Source organism: Pelodiscus sinensis, chromosome 24 (assembly GCF_052426305.1).
Source record: "Pelodiscus sinensis isolate ZL-2025 chromosome 24, ASM5242630v1, whole genome shotgun sequence".
Taxonomy (NCBI): domain Eukaryota; kingdom Metazoa; phylum Chordata; order Testudines; family Trionychidae; genus Pelodiscus; species Pelodiscus sinensis.
In genome coordinates, this window is record NC_143075.1 from 11680721 (window position 1) to 11700143 (window position 19423).

General features: G+C 55.6%; 1 protein-coding gene across 1 annotated transcript in view; it reads left to right on the top strand.

Moving 5' to 3' along the window:
* The window catches only part of NOC2L (NOC2 like nucleolar associated transcriptional repressor), a 90995-nt gene that overhangs the window by 12083 nt on the left and 59489 nt on the right, over positions 1-19423 (top strand). Inside the window, exons 8-11 of the mRNA XM_025186660.3 lie at positions 3166-3276; positions 5646-5759; positions 6513-6701; positions 9874-10013. Of these exons, the coding sequence (XP_025042445.3) occupies positions 3166-3276; positions 5646-5759; positions 6513-6701; positions 9874-10013 (554 nt within the window). The remainder of the gene's footprint in view (positions 1-3165; positions 3277-5645; positions 5760-6512; positions 6702-9873; positions 10014-19423) is intronic.

Consider the following 19423-nt stretch of genomic DNA (forward strand, 5'->3'; position numbering starts at 1 on the left):
CACCACAGACCATGCTGCGCCCCAGAAGCAGCCAGCAGCAGGTTCCCAGCCAATGGGAGTGTGGAGCTAGGGCTCAGGGCAGTGCACAGAGCCCTGGGCGCTCCCCCTCCTAGGAGCTAGGCCTGTTGCCGGCCACTTCCGGAGCCCAGTGTGGTCTGCGGTGCCAGGACAGGCAGGGAGCTGCCTTCGCCCCCTCCTTGGTCACCTTTCTCCCTGCAGCAACGAGACCCAGCACCCGACATTCTGCCCCTGCTGTAGTGGGTCTTGACCCCTGGTTTGAAAACCACTGCCCTAGAGCACTAGCTCTAGATGGGAGAGAGGAGGTAATAGTAGTATTAAGACAGTGGTCTCCAACCTTTTTAAGCACAAGATCACGTTTTGAGTTTGTCAGTCCAGGATCTCCCTCAAACCCAAATACCCCTGCCCCGCCCCTTCTTCGAGGCCCCGCCCTCTTCACTCTGTGAAGATGGGTTACAGGGGAGTGGGAGAGAGAAACACCCTGCACAACAAGCAGGGGCAGCTCTGAGGCTCCGGGCAGGAGCAGTGGGGGAAAGGCAGCAGAAGTTGTTTTAAGTGTATAATACAAGAACCAGTGGGTTAAATTACAGCAAGGGAGGTTTAGGTTGGACGTTAGGAAAAACTTCCTAACTCTCTGGGTGGTCAAGCACTGGAACAGATAGGGATGTTGTGGGCTCGTTGGGGATTTTTAAGAGCAGATTAGGCTGACACCGGTGCGGAATGGTCTAGTTATTACGTAGTCCTGCCTTAAGTGCGGAGGCTGGGACGAGATGACCTCTAGAGGCCCCTTCCTGTCCTACACCTCTGTAGCTCTATGTGGGCAACTTGAGGTCTAGACAAGGTAGAGTTTCCAGTACCCTGCCTACTCGTAGCCCTGCACCTTTGCGCCAACGTTGCGGTGACTTTATAATCGTGCTCCCGGCTTTTTTAGTCTCTCCTGCTGCTGAGAGAGAGAGAGACTCGCAGGCTAGAGCTGCCAGCTACCCCAGGATGACATCCAGTCTTGCACAAAGTAGAGCAGTGGAAAGGCTAACGAGGAGACCAATTGCAGGGGTGATATGGGGTGTGAGTTAGGGCAGTAGCCAGTAAAACACTTTTCAGCAGTTTCTAAACTCGATGTCCCTCGGAAAAACACTCCTTGGTTTGGCTTTTGGCCCTGAGGGGGCTGACCCTGCCTTTCCCAACAGTATTAAGTGGCGGTATGTCCATTGTCTGCCCATTGTCAGCCCTGGAAGCTGTTAAGGAGTCTGTAAGATGCTGGCCTGTCTCCCCAGCTCAGGCAGGACACCGTGCCCATAGTCTTGCCAGGCCTTTCCTTCGAGGCACAGATTATTCTGGATAAGTCCCATGTATAAACCATCTCGTCCCCTGAACTGGGATCTTCTGCACAGGCTCAGGCTAGGGATGTCAACGTGTAGTTAAGTACATCGTATCGACTGCACGTGCTCCCCTGCTGATAGAGGACAGGAAATGGGAGCTGGATCCATGGAGCTGTGTCCCATCCCCACCCCCCCCCTCCACACCACTGCTGCTGCCTCTGATAGAGAGGCAGCAGCATGGAAGTTGAGCAGGAACTGGTACATGCGGGAAGCTGACTTTCAAACCAGCTCCCTGTGTGTATTGGCTCACATGAGCAGCTTTTCCCCCCCCTCCTCCCCACCCTGTGCTGCTGCCTATCAGAGACAGCAACGTGGGGTGGCGGGGGAGACGCGGAAGCTGATATGTGTGGGCAGACAGCTCTTAAGCTGGCTCTGGTGCCAGCTCCATGGAGAGGCATGCTTCCTCCTCTCCCCCCCCCCCCTCCCGATGCGCTGCTTCCTCTATCAGAGGCAGCAGCAGGGATGAATTGCAGGGGAGGCTGCCGCAGAGCAGCCTCTGACAATGGCGGACCCAGGCTCACCACAGACAGAGGCTTCTCTGTAGGATGCTGGCACAGCCTCTGTCCGTGGGGCGCTCAGACCCCCTGTAGACAGGGGCGGCAGGCGGGAGCCGGTCCGCGTGGGGAGCCGGTTTTTAAGCTGCCAGCCCCACCCCCGGAGACTGTCGAACAGTCATATAACTGATAACATTTTTTGCGGTTATACGACTATTCAATCGATTGCTGTCTAACATCCCTGTCAGAGGCCTGCCCCCCTCCCCCCCCCTTTGTCCCTGCTGCTCCATGGCCTGCCCCTGGAGCGATGTGCCTCTTGCAGCTCTCCTTCCCAACCCAGCAGTTGGCTTTGTAATCTCTTGACCAGTCTCTGCTGGGAGGTAGCTGATCAGTCACAGGCCCAGGTCCCTTTAAATGGCCAGCCACAAGCCACTTGGCCAGCCACGTGCCACTCCTAGCACCCTGATTGAGCAGGAGTTAACCCCTTGGTCACCTGTTAGAGCCTCTGCTTCCTGCCGGAGGGCTGCTGGCAATCACTGGATTGCTGCCATCGCGGCTCAGCCACGTTGACTGTTCCCAGCAAAGGCCCCCTTAGCAGTGTTCCCAGCCAAATCTTCTCCCTCTGCCTTCCCTAAGGCTCAGTAACCAACCCCCCACCCCACACTCTCGCCCTCCCAAAGGGGGTTGCGATAGGACAGTGCCTGTCAGAAATTGAAGTGGGACGGAGTACAGGGGGCTCGGGACAGGTGGTGTGTGTGGGGGGGTGCAGGAATCCAGTAGGAGTGGAGGACTTAAGGCAGCTGTGGGGGTGCAGGAGTTAGGGCCGGGGCTTGGGAGGGGTGAAGCAGTAAAGGTAGGGGGTGGGCTCAGGGCAGGTTAGGGGGTGCAGCAGTCAGGGCAGAGTTGGGAGCTTGGGGCTAAGGGTGCACCACTGTGCTGCCTGGCTGCCCGAGTGCCGGGGCTGGAGTCTGTGTGTGCTGTGGCTCCCAGTCTTTTGCCAGTGTGCTGCACTGGCTCGCTTCCACCTGTGGGTGAGACCCAGGTATCCAGGGCTCTGACCAGTGAGTTTAGCATCGTGCTGGCCCCTGCTCCTGGCTTTGCTCAGACGTTCTTTTGGCTTGTCTGATGGCAGGCCGTGCCCCCAGGCCGGGCTGAGGGGAGGCTGCCACTCCCGCTCCCGCCTCTGGGAAACACCAGGAGGAGCTGGGGAGGCCTGAAGCAATGGGGCAGGAAGCCTGGGACTGACCACACTCTCCTTTTGCCTCCCCTTGCAGCTTCTGTCTTGTTTAACAGAAGCATCGGTGGGTGCTGCCGTCCTTCACCACGTGAACGCCATCGTGCCTTATTTCTTCTCCTTCCCAAAGCAGTGCCGCATGCTGCTCAAGGTAAGGCGCAGAATAATGGAAACTTGGCTTTGGAGAGAGGAGGGAGTGTTCCCTGTAAGCGGCGCATTTGTGCGGATGCTCAGAGGTTCGAGTGCTGCCCAGCTGATCTGCAGAGCTTGTTTTTTGGTTTCTGCTGGTGGTGCACGTTGGCACATGCCATGGTGCACATACAAATTTATGCTGCACGTGGATGGAAAAAATCTGCACCTAGACGGAGAGGATCAGAAAGAGCAGTGCTCCATGTGCACCCCAAGTGATATTGGATGTTGGGGGGTAGGAACAGTGTCTGGGGTCAGTTCCCAGTTGCTTTCCTGGTCTGTTCTGTACAGAGAGCCTCAGTTTATCATGGATGGGTGCCAACCCATTACCCTTATGCCAAGTTGAGCGGGGGCTTGGAGCCGCTTGTGTGGCCATGAATCCTCAGGGCACGTCATGTGGGAGTGGTACCCAGTCCGGAGAGCCATGGTGATGTGACAGCGAAGCTGGTTTCCTAGTCGCGGTGAGATTCATTGCTCCCCGTGCGGTGTCTGTGCGTGTATGATAGCATTGTCCTGTGGAGGCTCGGGGGTGGAGTGACTTAGTCACAACTGCTGAGTGCTCGAGAGAGGCCAAGTGGGAGGAGGAGTGAAGCGTGAGGAATAGGCCACGGGAGCGTTAAATCAGTGGGGTCTGACAGTGCCGCAGGCGAACGGGGCTGAGGACCGGCATGGCCGGGAGCGTTCGTGGTGCTGCAGGCTGAGCTAAGGGTCATTTGAATCTGTTATTTCAAGGTCTCTAACCAGCATTGTCAGGGAGGAATTTCCTGCTCTGCACAGGTGACCAAGTGCTTTCGGGTATTTTGTCTGTCTGAGCAGCTGAGTGAGAGGGGATATTTACAGTAATGTGTGTTCTCATCATCCTTAAAGGCCTCAGCTATGATCCCAGCCCCGCAGCACCAGATGCTTAGTAAAAACGGGTCCCTGACCTCAAGAGCTTGCAATCGCAATAGGCTAGATAGATCATCATTTCCGTTGTACAGATGGAAGCCTAGGCCCTCAGATTTGCCCCACATCTCGCAGGGAGTCGGTGGCAGAGACAGGAATTGAGTTGAGCTCTCTTGAGTTCTGGTCTGATGCCTCTAGCCCAGGGGTGGGCAAGACACGGCCCACCAAGCCTTTCCATCCAGCCCACAGCTCACCCCAGTGGGACCCTCGGGCGTGGAGTAACTCCATGTTGCTCAAAGTGTCTGGCCGCTCTCTGTGCACGGGAGGGGAGAGGCTTCGCATCATGCTTCCACCCCTAGCATAGTCTCAATTCCTATTGGTTGGAAACTGGCCAATGGGAACTGAGAGATTGTGCTGGCAGCATGTAAAGCCCCCCCATTCCTCCACCCACCCACGGCACAGCTTGGGGCTGTGGCAGGCAGGGAGTTTGCCTGTGGGTCCTGTGGGCTGCTGGCTGGGAGCTGCCTAGGTAAGTGCCTTCCAGCCAGAGCCTACCTCTGGCACCCCAGCTCTCCATCCCCTCAGCTCCCCGCCCCAGGTCACCACCCAAACCATCTGTGCCCTCCTGCCTCCAGTCGTAACTCCCTCCCAGACCCTGCACTCCCTACTACACTCCATCCCCATGCCAGAGTCCTCTCCTGCACCCATACCCCCTCCGTCACAACCCAAACTCCCCCTCAGACTCCACACCCTCTCCTGCACCCGAATCCCCTACCCCGAGCTCCCTTCTGCACCCAGCCTCCGTCCCAGACCCCGCACCCGCTCCAGAGAAAAGCGCGGCTGTTGTTTAGTTACCAAAATCTTGGAGTGACCCCCATCAAAATTATTGACCATCCCTGCTCAAGCTGCATTCTTCATCTCCATTCTGGACACTGATGAGACAGTGATCTGAGGCGGGGCAGCAGATTCCTGACTCCTGAGCCTCTGTGTTGTGTCTTAGGCACCTGCCTGTTCTTAAAGGCGAGAGAGGGCGTTGAGTGAAGTTGGTAGGTGTTTGTTCTGTGGGAACCAAGAGCACCCTCTGTTGCTAGAGGAGAGAAACCTGGTTTGGTTGAGAAACTGGCTTGGGAAAAGCTGGGAAAGTTGGGTCGAACTTGGAGTGTTGGTGCCTAAAACGTGCTTGACTTTCTGAGGTGCTGAGCACACGTGCCCCCGTTGGCTTTCGAGGATAGATAGGTTTGGAAACGTTGATCTTGGCATTTAACGTGGAGGCAGCGTACAGCCAGGCTGGGGGGATGGGACGGCGGCCAGTGTTGTGCTTCTGGGTGCAGCACGACCTGCCCTTCCCCTCTGTCATGAAGGGGAAGGGAGCGCTCTCACCTCTCCGATGTCATGGGATCTGGTGCTTCTGTTCACCCGGGCCTCTCTTCTTCCTTTCCTCGTTAGCAAGCCATCCGTCTGTGGAGCACGGGCGAAGAAACCGTGAGAGTGCTGGCCTTCCTGGTGCTGAACAAGGTCTGCCGCCATAAGAAGGAGCTGTATCTGAACCCCGTGCTCAAGGTAACGGGGGTGAAGTGGGGCGGGGGGAGGTTTGCTCTGACAATATAACAGTAATGCCTCGTTGTTAACATCTGCAGACCTCCATGTGCTTTGCAAAGGAGGCCAGACTTGTTATCTCCATTTGACAAAGGGGAAACTGAGGCACTGGGAGGTAAAGTGACTTGCCCAAGGTCACTCCTACAAGCCAGTGGCAGAGCAGAAAACAGAAGCCAGGTCTCCTGGGTCCCAGTCCAATGCACCATCTGTTAGCCCATGACCTAGCTCTGCGTGCTGGTGTTGTATTGCTGCTCTGTCTCCTGTGGCATGCAGACATACAGGCTCGCAAGCGTCCTCATGTAGATGCCACGCACAGGCTGGGAGTGGCGTGTGCCACTGCCGGCGGTTGGAAAACATAGCGCCTGCAGCAGCGGCGTCTGACAGCCGCCGGCCAGCTGAGCGAAGAGAGTTTCGATTCAGCCGCATTACACAAAACACCCCCGCTGCCAGTACCGTGCGTTTGTGCTGGGGAGAGCCCAGTATGAGTGCCCCTCTCCACTGCACAGGTCAAGCATGAGGCTCGCGGGCCGGGACACGAGCGGGAGGCTTGCTGTGCCGGTGGCGTGGCTGACACCACCCAGGCTGGCCTGGGTCCCGAGCCCCGGGGTGCTGGAAGGCAGGCTGTGCCGAGGTTTGGGCGGAGGGTGGTTGGCAGGTGCGCCTTCCCGGGCCGGCTTTTCATTCTGACTCCAGTTCGTGCCTGGCCTTTCCCTGCAGCAAATGTACATCTCCTATGTGAAGAACTCCCGGTTCACCTCCCCCAACGTCCTCCCCATGATCAACTTCATGCAGCGCACTCTGACGGAGATGTACGCCCTGGACACGCAGGTGTCCTACCAGCATGCCTTCATCTACATTCGCCAGCTCGCCATTCACCTGCGCAGCGCCATGACCCTGAAGAAGAAGGTAGGTTCTGAGCCCAGCTTGAGGAACCAAGTTCATGCAGAACCTTTGCAAGCTGCCGTTACACCCTCTTCTCACTCCCCCTCCCGCCCCACGCTGGGTGACGTCGGTTTTCACCCAGGTTGGGGTGTGGCCTTGCGCATAGGGAGACAGGAGAGAGATCACAGTCCCCGCTTCAATGCTGCGGTGTGCTACAGTCAGGAGAGCTGGTCAATGCAGGGAGCCAGCTGGCCTGTTGGAGCACTGGGGCTGAAATGCCTGTTCACCCTGGGGCCTGAGCCAGGGCATCGCATCTCGTGAGGCAAGCTGTGCTCCTGGCCCGTTGCTGGGAGGCAGTGGAGATGGGAACTTTAAAACCTGGGGCCGTCTGCTCAGCAGTGACCGTCTGAGCAGGCGTTTGCCCCAGCATTCTGGGCTGAAGCCCCTCTTCCCATGAAGCGCCCCCCTTCTCCAACCTGCTGGGAAGCTGCGCATTTGCCTCACTTGTTCCAGCCCAGCGGTGGTAGAAGGAACGTGACTGCCTGTGTTTTGCAACGCGCTTCAGTCGGGGTGGAACAGCACCAGGGCTCCGGATTCTGCCTCTTAACAGAGCCCCCCTGCTGGGTCTGTGGGAGCTTGGAGTCCTCAGGGGCTGGCGGGGATAGAATGCTTTTCCTGGAGCCTCGGATACCAGGTCCGGGAGAGGGATGACTAGAGTCCGGGGGGGGGGGGGGAGGGGGGGAGGAAGCCAGCTGGCACATGGGGGATATCCTTGAGGAATCCAGGGGAATTGAGAGCCAGTCGTTTGGGACTCAATAGGAACGTGTTCTGTGAAGCAGGCGGCCTCGTGAGACGGGGGAGGCAGCCTGTTTCCTCATGTGCTTAGGAGCAGCAGCCACGCTGCCAAAAGGACAGAGGGTTCCCGAGTTCTGCCAGTTGCTCATGGGAGGAGAAATGCTTTCGCTTATGTAGCTGTTTGGGTTTTTTAGCGAGGAGGTGCAGTGCAAACACTGGCAAGCTGGTTCTCTCTTCACCCAGTGATGCTTTCTCTTTCCCCCTGGGCATCTCTCCCCTTCGCCCTCCTGTGGATATGTAATTAACGCTGCTGCTTAGCAAACCCCAGAGCACAGATGATTAGAAACCACCCCCTGTTTGTGGTTGTTTCCAACTCTGGTGCCTGCCTGACGGTCTCCCCGTCAGCCTGTGCCACCTGCCTGGGGCCTTTCTGTCATTTTGTTGCGGCAACCAGCTAAGTCCCCCAGAGCTGTTCGGATTTGGGATGTGTCCAGTCTGACCTGCTTGTGCTGAGTCAGATTGCTAATCCCATCCTGACCCATGTTTCAGAAAACAGCCCCTCTCCTCCTCCTCCGCCAGATTAGTGGCTGGGTTGCTTCCATGCACAGCAGGATTGGTTACCACTGAAATCGCCTAGGTGCTCAGACATAGGGATAAACCCAGCCGAGATAAGCCAGGTCTAGGCCTGTGCATTTGCCCCTAATGGGATTGTATTGGCTTCCTACACCTTCAGCCCTGAACTAGACAGCCCCCCGATCCGGTGGGTGACACAGTGGGTGGAGGGAGAGATTCAGTTACAGGGGTACGACCAGCATGCCCAAAGCCACAAGTCAGGTGGTGAGAGAGGCGCACCAGGCGCTTACTGAAGCCGCTGGCCCACCCGTGCTGTGTGGGCGAGAGGGAGTGACCCGAGCAAAGGGGGAAATGTTTACCTGAGCCCTCCCATTAGGTGCTAGGCTTACGTGTGTAATGCAGGAAGGCTACAAGCAGGCAGTCTGCCATCCGCTCCATGCTCACCCTGCTCAGGCACGTGCGGGAGGAGCCGTTGTCGGCTGGGGGTCGCCATCAGCCAGCGGACGAGAGGTTCACGGAGAGGAGAGACGTTTGGAGCCCAGGGTCCCGCCCGAGGAGCAGCTTTGAAAGCTGCCAGCTGCGAGGCTGCTTCAAACGCTGAGTGCCTCCAGTCTGCAGCCTCTGGTCGAGAAGTCCCCGGAGAACTAGCTTCCTCGTGGACTGCCTGGCGGCTGGGTGGGAAATATGGGCTGGGGAGGGTGATGTCATGGAGGGTTTTTTTCCTGGTGAATGGGGCTGCTCAGATCCATGCCATGCATATAGGGAAGGGGAGACGCTACCCAAGTTCACTTGGATACTAGACAGTTTCCTGATGCTTGCCTGGAGCCTGAGCTGGTCTTTGCAATGCCCCTTGGGCTGGTGAGCCAGCCTGGGTGATCTGGGGCTGCAGCGACACTGTCCAAGGGGCTTCTTGCGTTTTCGTCTGCTGTCTAGGGCGGCGGAAGTTGGGCTGAAAGCTCGCTCTGGGCCCTGCGTGCTTCTGTGTTCCCTCGGCTCCCCCTGGGCACCGTGTGCTGCTTCACCTTGTCCTGCAGGTTCAGTGAGTGCCGCTGGGGAAGCTGGTTCTGCTCTGTAGCTTTAGAGCAGGCTACTCAAGATGCGGCCCGCGGGTCACATGCAGCCCACGACACGTTTGTTTGTGGCCTGTGGTGCGGCTTGGGCTTACGCAGGGCTCAGTAAGCAGCCCACAGGTCCTTTGAACCTGGCCTCCGCTGGCGTCTCCCAGGCGGGGTGAGCATTGAAAGACGCAAGCAGATGGGCTGGCTGGAACAGACAGGTACACGGTGTCGGCATTTCTAGCCCTCAGGGAGGAGGTGCCAGGAACGCGGGGGCATTGTGGAAGAAGCTATTTGCATATATTTGCATGTCTATGCAACCACACTTAAGTTGCGGCCCTCGGCTCGTGCTATGAGTATCACTGGCTCCCGGGGCTTCCAAGGTTGAATAGCCCTGCTTTAGGGGGTTATTTTTCTTCCCTCCAGCATGCATGGACCAGGAAGGGAGTCGTCATAGTTGTAAAGGAGGGATCTCACCGCCTGGCTGCCTGCCAGTTAATAACCAGTACTTAGCGTTTCCAAAGCATCATGCAAACCTCCAATCATCCCGTCCTGCTGAATCCTGGACTAGCCCCTTACTGCCCGATCGCCCCTTTTTCCCAGTGTCGCTGCCATAGTCAGCGGGGGCCCCCCGTTCCCAGTTGTGTGCCCCATCTACTAGGCTGCATTGCTCTGAGAAGACAAGGAGCCTGCGCACTTGCCACAGAGAGCAGGTTCGTCTCTTGTCTCAGCTGTTCATTTTCCATGCACACATGCCTTTCTTTTTTCCATAGGAGAGCTACCAGTCTGTGTACAATTGGCAGTACATCCATTGCCTCTACTTCTGGTGTCGAGTCCTGAGCACCATCTACCCCAACGAGATCATGGAGCCGTTGATTTACCCTCTGACCCAGGTCATCATTGGCTGCATTAAGTAAGTAGGCTCCTCCTACCCCCTCCCCATTTAAAACCCTCGGGCTCTGATGTGGCCATACAGTCACATAGGGGTGGCCAGGAGGGTCTGGATGCTCTTTATTGTAGGGGACTGTCCTGTGGCACACTGGCGGGCTGCTCTCATGAGCTGTGATGTATTGAAGTACCCCTGTAAGAAATGACTTGCTGCTGTTGCCTGAACTTAGCATGAGCTTCATTGAGCTACTTTTCTGAATATTTGCAGGGCCCCATCTGTGGCCTAGTGGCTAAAGCACAGCACTGGGATGGATGGGAGACCTGAGTTCTGTTCCAGGCTCAGCCCCTGGATTGTTGGGGGATCTTGGGACACTTCATGGCTATGTTCCTCGGTTTCCCCATCTGTGAAATGGTATAATATTTCCTCCTTTGTAAAGCATTTTGAGAGCGACGGATGCGAAGTGAGACTTGGGTATTATTGTGAGCACTACACTTGACCCTTTTAATCCAGCAAGCCTGGGAAACAGGGTACGCTGGATTAAAGGATTTGCAGGGCCAGGGAGAGCACTGTGGGGTCTGGGGATGGAGTGGGGTGCTTACCTGGTGCCACATGCCCGGTGACATTCTTGGCTCCGTGCCCTCTGATGCTGCCAGACACTGCTTCCAGGGCTATGGGGACGCCTCTCTGTGCTGCTGTTTCCCCAGCTAGGAGGGAGTGGCAGTGTACAGAGCTGCTTCCTCCTCCCCCTGCCAGGGTCCGTAGCATGGGTGTTCCCGGATTAGGAACACCCAGAGTACAGAGGCTCAGGTGTATTTATTATTTGAGCAAACTGCTTCAGGACAGGGGGCAGAAGATGGTGATAGGGATGTTAAATAGCAGGTAGGAAGCTAATTGAGAAGTCCATGGAATTTCCATCAGCATCTGCTCCCCTCTCCTTGCTGCTTCTTGTACTGAGGCACCGGGCCGGGGGAGGGGGGCGGGGAGCGAGTAGCCGAGTAGTGACTCGACTACCTGATAAGCCTAGGCTTATTGGGTAGTTGACAAGTCTCTTACATCCCTAGATGGTGACATGTAGCAGGCTGGGAAGAGCGGGCCAGCATGCCTTCCCAGACACGCTTTGTTTGGACAAGGCAGATATAATGGGCTGTGGTATTTGAGGCACTTTTTGGCCCCATTAACCAGAAGCTCTTACGCGTTTGCTTTCCCATTGGCAGCTGGCCTTTAAAAAGCCTCCAGTGAAATCCAGCCCCTTTGCCTTTACATGTACCCACCTACCTAGCTCTTGCTGCGCTTGGACTTAGCTTAAGTCCAGCAGCCACTAGAACAGCACTGCAAACACTCCAGCGTTGGCCGGGAACGCCGGGCCTGGCAGTGGCAGAGCCAGGCTGAGCTCGGCTATGGCACATCTCTCCTTGGGGGGCATAGGTGGCCATAGTCTGCAGTGTCCCCAGCACAGCAGGCATGTAAGAGGAAGTGAAGGCTAACCGAGCAGTTGTGCTTCCTGTTCAGGCCTTGCTTTTGTAGACTTGTTGTGATTTTTCAATTTTTTCAAAGCAGCTGAGTCCCTTGGTGAAATAAGTAGCCCGCGCCTTAGTCCAGCCTGCGCCGCCTTAACCTGAGCAGGGAGGGGAAATAATTTTGCTCCGTTTTGTTTTGCAATGGGTGGGTGGAGCCCCTTTCGCTCCTGTGACTTACCTTGGCCTCTCCGCTTGCAAAATGGTCCCCACGCTGCAACAAGCTCTGGGGTGGGGGGGTAAGAACTATCCACGCAGCACCCTACAGGCCGTGTGGGGTAGTGATTAGATCAGTGGACCAGGGCTTGGAAGACCTGGGTCCTATTCCTGACTCTGCAACTTCCCTGCTGGGTGACCTTGGGCAAGTTACTTCACCTCTTCCTGCCGGGGGGCGGATGATGTTACTGATCCCATCTTTAGGGTGCTTGATGAAGAGCCGGGTGTTGCTATCGCTGCTGCTGTTGTGTGCCGGGGCATGTGTCTCTAGCAGCGTGGAGCCGGCCCGGTTCAGCGAGGTCTCTGGTGCCTTTTGTGAGCTGTGCTGCCCCTTCCATTGAAATGCTGGCCATTTCGTGAGCTGAAGCGCCACCTAGAGGCCAGCCTGCTAGACTGCGTTCCCACAGACCTCCTGCGCTGCAGCTAACAACGGCAAGCAGAGATGCTTGTGGGCAAGAAATTGCGACCCAGCAGGAAGGTGGAAGCCGTGTTTTCCAAACTGCAGCGAGCAACATCACTGGGGAAAGTTCTTCTCTTGTCCGGTGTTCCGGAGAGGGCTGCCGACAGTGGAGAGTGGCACGACTTGCGTTGTGTGTGTTAGCACCGTGCACACACTCCAGGCTGCAAAGCAGTGATCATGCAGCGTCTTCAGAAGCAGAAGGGAAAACTCTTACGTGCTCTACTGTCGCTCATAGCATCAGGCATTAAAGCTGGTTTCTAAACATTGTATGTGGCTGGAACAGGGCACTAGGGAAGACGGGGTCTTGCTGTAATGCCGTCTCCAGAAGGGGGGCCTCTTTGAACAGCCTGTAAGAGCATCAACGCCAGATACCTGCTGAACATGTTCCCTCTAATCTTTTCCATTCATGTGTGGATTTTTTCCATCCATGGGCAGAATAAATTTTGTCGCATGCACCGAGGCATGTGGGAATGTGCACCACCAATAGAAGTGAAAAAACAGCTGCTAGCATTCTGCTAATCAGCTGAGTGGCCTTAGAATCTCCCCTGGGTGCACAGCTTACAGAGAACGCGCCTGCTATGGGCCGTAAGCCACGGCCTTTCTAAGGCAATGCCTATGCTGCTCTACTGGAGCTGCTCCCTCATTGAGGGAGAAGCCCATAAGAAGTCAAGGGGAACCATTCCATTGACTTCAGTGGGTGCTGATTGGATTTGGGCCACAAATGCTACTCCACGGTCATGTTCTCCACCGCTGAAATGCAGCCGCTTTTGACGCAGGCCCACGGCCAATTCCGATAGGACACAGAGATCACAGCTAAGCCCTTGATGACTGGAATGATAAGCCTGCTCCTGGGAACCAGAGAGTTAGAAACGATTGCTTAGAAAGTGAGGGGGGAGGGGGCGGCCGGGTCTGGTGTCCCTCCTGCCCAGATTCAGGGCTTGTTGTGTCTGAATAGTCCAAGACAGATGAGACTTCGGCCTCTCCTGATTCTGAACCCAAAACTCTTCTTACCCAGGCTCTGATTATCTAGAGGTTTGGGCTGTTCCTAAGCCATTTTGGTAAACCCTTTGCTTGCACTGTTGCCTCTTGAAAGGACAGGAGAGTTGGAGGAAGTAATGACACCATTAACCTTGGCGTCTGGGTCTGATTTCAGTGCTCCCCCTTTTTACGTGTGAACAGGGTCATAGGACCCTCGGGGCGTGTGTGAGGGTGAGACCTCAGTTTTCTCTCTCTGCCGAACTGCCCTGCCAGGAGCACAGCGCCCCCTCCCTTGGGAAGTGGCATTCATTTGTATTTACTTGAAGTAAAGATTGTCACCGACAGCCATTCCTGCAGTAATGTGCCCCCAACCACTTATGGGCCCAGGCCTGCCTTGCGGAGTGCCTGGCGGCACTGAAAACTGTGTCCCGTAAGTCAGCCAGAAGGCAGCAAATCCAGTGCTGTAAATAAACACGTTAAAAACAATGTTGTGCCTGTGAAGGCTCAGGCAAGGAAGAACGAACGCGTATTCTCAGCGATCCCATTGCAGGAATAAGCTGCGAGCACTCCCGCAGAAAGGGAAATGGAGAATTGAGAGCTGCAGGGTTTTTATACCCTGGCGTGGGGCGCTCTTGCGCTGATAGCCTGCGTGCTTGCACATTTCGAGATGCAAACAGCTGCTTCTTTATTTGCACACCTTACCCCAGGCAGAGCAGCGGCAGCAGGAGGCAGCGTTGCTATGGCGCTGGATTTTTATTCCCGAAGGTGATATATTTCCTTTTATTTCCCCAGAGAAGAGAGAGCTAGCCATGCGCAAACACCTGAATGGGTCCCTTCATTACCATGTCTCGGAGCTGAGCTGCTGTCATGGGGGGGATTGAAGGCTTGTTGACTTGGGAACCTCTCCGTGTAATTAGCCTCTGTTTTTTTTCTTTTATTTGCACGCCAGTGAAAAACCTGGCTGTGTGGGGACCATTTGGGTTGCACAATGATGATTTGACTACTTCTATCGGGCAGGCATAACGGGTCAGATTGAACCCTAATGCAACTCCGCTGAAGTCTTTGGTGTCACACCAGCAATAAAATTGGCCCATGACATTTTGCAGCTCATCTTGGGATCTCTTTAAAATCTGAGCAACTGTGACCTGAGCAAAGTTACGGAGTAGAGATGGCAGAGCCCAACTGAGATGAAAGCCCAGCTGTGCAAGCCACTTAACAGAGATAAAATAGGAAACAGCTGCTGCCCTCAAGAGCTTACAGTGTGTAGAGACAAGACAGACCCAGGGTGAGAGGAAGGAAGGATTACCCTCCCCATGGAGAGACGAAGTGACTGACCCAAGGTCACACTGGGAATCGGTGGCAGAATCAGAAATCAAGCCTGGATTTAACTACAGATCAGGTACATCGGCCTTTCAGTGGCCTATCGGCTACATAGGCACATAGCCCCTCCTCCACGGTTGTAACTATCAAGGTAGGCAGTGAGGCATGGCTTAGGCACGCAAGGACGCATGGAGGGTGGGCATGTGCACATGAGTCCATACCCCATGTGGCTGTCTACTTCCTAAAGCCAAGCTTCCCCGTCTACGCTGCTGGTAGTGGTGTCATGTCCTGCTCCTGGGATGGACCTAGCTGCAGCTGGAACCTTCCCCCGCCCTGGTGACAGACTCCAGTGGCACGGAAGGAGCCTTTCACTTGCACGTGTAGCTACCCATCGCCGTGAGGATGCAACCTGCCACGTGCCGTGTGCGCTGCCGAGACTGGAGTGTCGTGTACGTGTAGCTGCACTTTCCTCACTCTGCCATCTCAAGTTCTTTCACTGTCACTCTTGGGAGGCCTCGGGGCTTGAAGTGTGGCCTCTTTTTCCTTTTCCTTTTCTTTTCTCTCTTCTCTCTTCTCTCTTCTCTCTTCTCTCTTTTTTCTTTTCTTTTCTTTTCTTTTCTCTTCTCTTCTCTTCTCTTCCTCTTCTCTTCCTCTTCTCTTCTCTTCTCTTCTCTTCTCTTCTCTTCTCTTCTCTTCTCTTCTCTTCTCTTCTCTTCTCTTCTCTTCTCTTCTCTTCTCTTCTCTTCTCTTCTCTTCTCCTCTCCTCTCCTCTCCTCTCCTCTCCTCTCCTCTCCTCTCCTCTCCTCTCCTCTCCTCTCCTCTCCTCTTAACTTGGCGCTACCTCCCTCTTGTACCGTCCCAATTTGGGAAGGGAAAGAAGCTCTCTGGGCTTTGTAACTGCTGGCGCTTGATCTCTGAAATCCTGTTAGCGCCGTTAGATTCTCAGTCTCAAATGCCACCAGGCTGGCTTCAGCACTCCCCAGGGCGATGAAGATAAACAGGTTTGAGTGATTGTCAGGATTCTCTTACCCCAGCGTCCCATTGCTGTTGCAGCATGGTAATTGTCCTGTGGACAAGTCTAGGCAGTTCTACACCTGTCTGGGCAGAGACGTCTGCTCTCGAGGGCCATGGAAGGCTGAATTTGGAAAGTCCCAGGGAGAGCAGCAAATTTGTGGGCATGTGTGATGCACAGGGCCTCCTGGAACACCATGCAGCGAGCACTTAACGTGTAATGAGGGCTTGGGACTGTCCGGAAATGAGTGGTGGGCTGGAGAGAGCTGGGAGCAGAGCTTGCACGAGGTTCTCTGGAGAGCAGGCCAGCGGCACACGCAGGCTGCGGTGCAGGGGAGGATGGGTGTTGCCAACAAACCTGCGTGAAAGGGAGAGGACACAGAGTGGTAAACCAGGGGGTCCCGTTCCTTCGTCCCCTTGCTCCGGGTCTGGGTCTGGCAGCACAGCCGCAGTTTCAGCTGCTGGTCAGAGGGCTTCACTGGGGCCCTGGTTGCGGCTGCGTTTTGGAGTAGCAGGGCAGAAAGGAAGGCCGCAAATCTGTTGGGACCACATCCCGGAAGGCAATACCCATGAGAAATGCCAAAGGTCTGCCACATGTTCAGAAGGGACCAAGCTGCTGCACTTTTCTCCATCCCCCTTCTTTGTGGGTATCACGCATGCTGTTTGGATTCCCCCCCTGGGCCGCTGGGTTATTTTTCGTGCACAGCAACATGCTGCAGGCATCTTTGATCAGCATCACCATTCCAGTCGGTGGTGGGATGCAGCTATTGAGCCTTGTAGGATTCGGGAGTGGGGATCCTGTTCTTTAGCTTGTGTTGGGTTTGGTATCTTTTCCTCTCAAAGGTAGGGCCGGGGCCTCAGGTGGGGCATGTCGGCATAGCTCTTTTGGCGGCGTACTGCACCAGCGGGAAATTTGGCCTTTGGGACTTGGAACAAAGACGATTGATTACACCGGGGGTCGGCAGCCTTTCGGAAGTGGCGTGCCAAGATTGAACTGATTCGCGTGCCATTGATACTTTTTGAAGTCAATAATAGTCCTGCTTACCTTTTAGCAGCTTCATTAATAAATGAATAAAGATGCAGATCTTACCGCTTAGTGTGATTCTGGGGGAAAGGGGGCAGGAGCAGCTCGGCCGGTACCTGCTGGACTCCAGGGACAAGTATCTCTCAGGCAGGATCTGCAGGCAGTGCTGGAAGAAGGGCATGTGCCTCTCCTAGTCCCTAAAGCTCGGATCCTCCGCTGCCATTTTAGCCTCCCCTCCATAGCGCCTGCGCGCTTAATGTGCATCACCACCACATCCAGCTGGGGAGGTGGATGAGCCAGTGACACCGTGCTGGGTGGCTGCGATGTGGCCAGTGATTGACTGGCCCAACATCTCTCGCCTGCTCGGGGGGCCAGCGGGGCGGAAGACTAGACTCTGACCTCCTCTGGGAACCGACCAGCCCGCCCTGAGAGCGCCCATGGCGGCTGCTGTGTGCTGGGCACAGGGGTCGGCCAGCCTCTGTGGCCCCGGAGTATCCTCCTGCCTTGGGCCGAGCCACTGTGCCGGGAGGGGCTCTCTCCACCGCGCACCCCTCTTGGTCTCCTGCCCTGGGTTCGGCTCTGGCTTCACTTTTCTGCAGCCAGATGCCCCCTCTCTGATCACCAGGCAGGTGGATAAGGAAGCATGCCCATTGCTATGGGAGAGGAGGGTTAGCACAAGCGCCAAGCCGGATCCAGCGTGGAGCCTCGGGGCTTCTCCCCCTTGAAGGCAGCCAGCAGGGGGTGCAGTGCCCTTTGCCGGCACAGGCTCCCCATTGTGGGTGGGGAGGCGCGAGGGGAGGGGGGGCTGAGCTCAAGCTGCGAGTCATATTTGGCTCGTAAACGTGCCTTAGATTGCCGATCCCTGGACTAAGGGGACTTTTCTGGTGAATGTCCCCATGGTACTATTAGGCTTTCGTTGCGTGTGCTGCTCAAAAACATCTTGTGTGCCACTACTGGCATGCGTGCCCTACGTTGCCGACCCCTGGGTTACATGGTGCTCCCTGTTCTCCTGTCCCAGTAATCGGCCACTTTCTCCCCAGGTGTGGAATGGAGCTAGGGCAAATATGCGGAGGAAAGCGTAAAGTTACGTGAGTGCAGATGCTCATCAGTGCCTGGGCTTGGTTTTATTTTATAGCCATCCTACGGCCAGGAAAAGATTCCAATTATCGTCCGTTCCTCTATCCCTAGCTCTTCGGTGGAGAAAGCCTTGTCTTCTGGGGAAATAACGTCCTGTCCCTTTGGTGTTCTTCCGGATAGGGTCGGTTGAGTTAGAGCAGTGTTTCCCAATTTTATTTGGCCACGGAACCCCTCGGGCGGCCTTAAAAAAGGCCCCCACTGCGTTTTGTCAAACAAAAAACAAACCGCGGCCGCAGCGGCTCTGTCTCTTTAAGGGCGGGGGCGGGGGAGTGCCGGCTCTTCGCGGAACCCTTGCTTTTGCGTCGCGGAATCCCAGGGTTCCACAGAGCACCAATTGGGGAACGCTGAGTTAGAGACACGGAGGGCATAATCGTGAAACCTGGCTTTGCTTGGGGGAGAGAAGGTTTCCAAGAACACCGGTGAGGGCTTAGCTCGGGGTGAGGAACCTTTTTGGGGTGGGGGGGTGCACACAAGTGAGAAGCAAACACAAAACCAAAAAAGAACCCCCCCCCCCCATCACTCAGGCGGCCCCTGACTGAGACGTAGAAAGACTCCCCCCACATTCCCCTCGCACACCAGAGCCTAGGGGAGCCCAGGCTAGTCGATTTTGTGTGCTCCAGCCAGGGAGGGAGGGGCTGGAGTGCCAGCATGGGCTCCTCAATGCCGGGGCGAACCCTGAGCTTCGGGGGCTGAATCTAGGCTAGCCAGGGGCCGCATCCAGCCCTGGGCCTCAGGTTCCCCACCTCTGGCTTAGAACATCAGAGACGGTCCCATGCCGATCTGGGTAGGGCTCTGAGTGCATCAGCTAAGCTGGTGCAAAGGGCCCTGATACAGAACTAGCATTAAAGATTGTAAGTCTAGGATGGATATGTATCTGGTGGCTACAAGCCAGCATCCTTGCAGGAGGCAAGGGCTAGCGGGATTTGTCGTTCATTCCGCTCCTATTGTTCCGTGGTTTTAGTACTCGGCGTTGGGGGATTCGTGCTGCACCAGTTCTGAAACCTTAAATAGGTTCTAGCCTTGGTTGGGCGGGTTGTTCATGGGCGTATCTAACTAATGTCATGCAGGAGGAAATAAAATAATACTGACAACCCGAAGAAAATAATTTCCTTGTGTTTTTTTTTTTTATTATTTTCCTTCTACCAGAAGGTGGCGCTTTTGTTCCTGCAAAAGGGCTGATGGAGAGAGATGCATGGAGGGGGGTAGGAATAGGTGTATGTCTCTTTCCACTGCACCACCTCATTACAGGAGGGGACGGGGGGAAAATTACCATCCGTCGAAGCCTTATTGCTCCAGGCAGGGACCAAGGCAGAATTTGAAATGTGCTTAAACAAGATAACTAGTAGCAGAGGGCTGCCTGCTAACATCAAAATTAGCTCCCTTGTTTTTTTATTCCCTCCCCCCTCCTGCCCCTGCTAGCCCCTCTCCTGTGTATAAAACACATTAAAATGTATTTCGAAGGATGCAGAGGAGAAATGAACCCGGCGTGGCTTGGATTTGCACGTGATGGGGAGCAGATGGGATCCCGCCCAGGGAAAGTGGAGGATAGGACGGGGGAGGCGATGCCGGCCCAGCTGCAAGGGGGGAACGAACCTGTTGTAGTGGGTTTGCTTACAACACTCCTGCAAATGAAGAGCTTGAAGGGCAGGGTGGGTCTCCAGACATTTGAACACGGGGTAAAGGCTGCTTCATTAGAGCTCCTCCAATTCTTCTGCTGTCTCATATGCCTCTTTCTGCGCCCCACGTGTCTTGGGGTGCCCCCTCCCCCATTTGT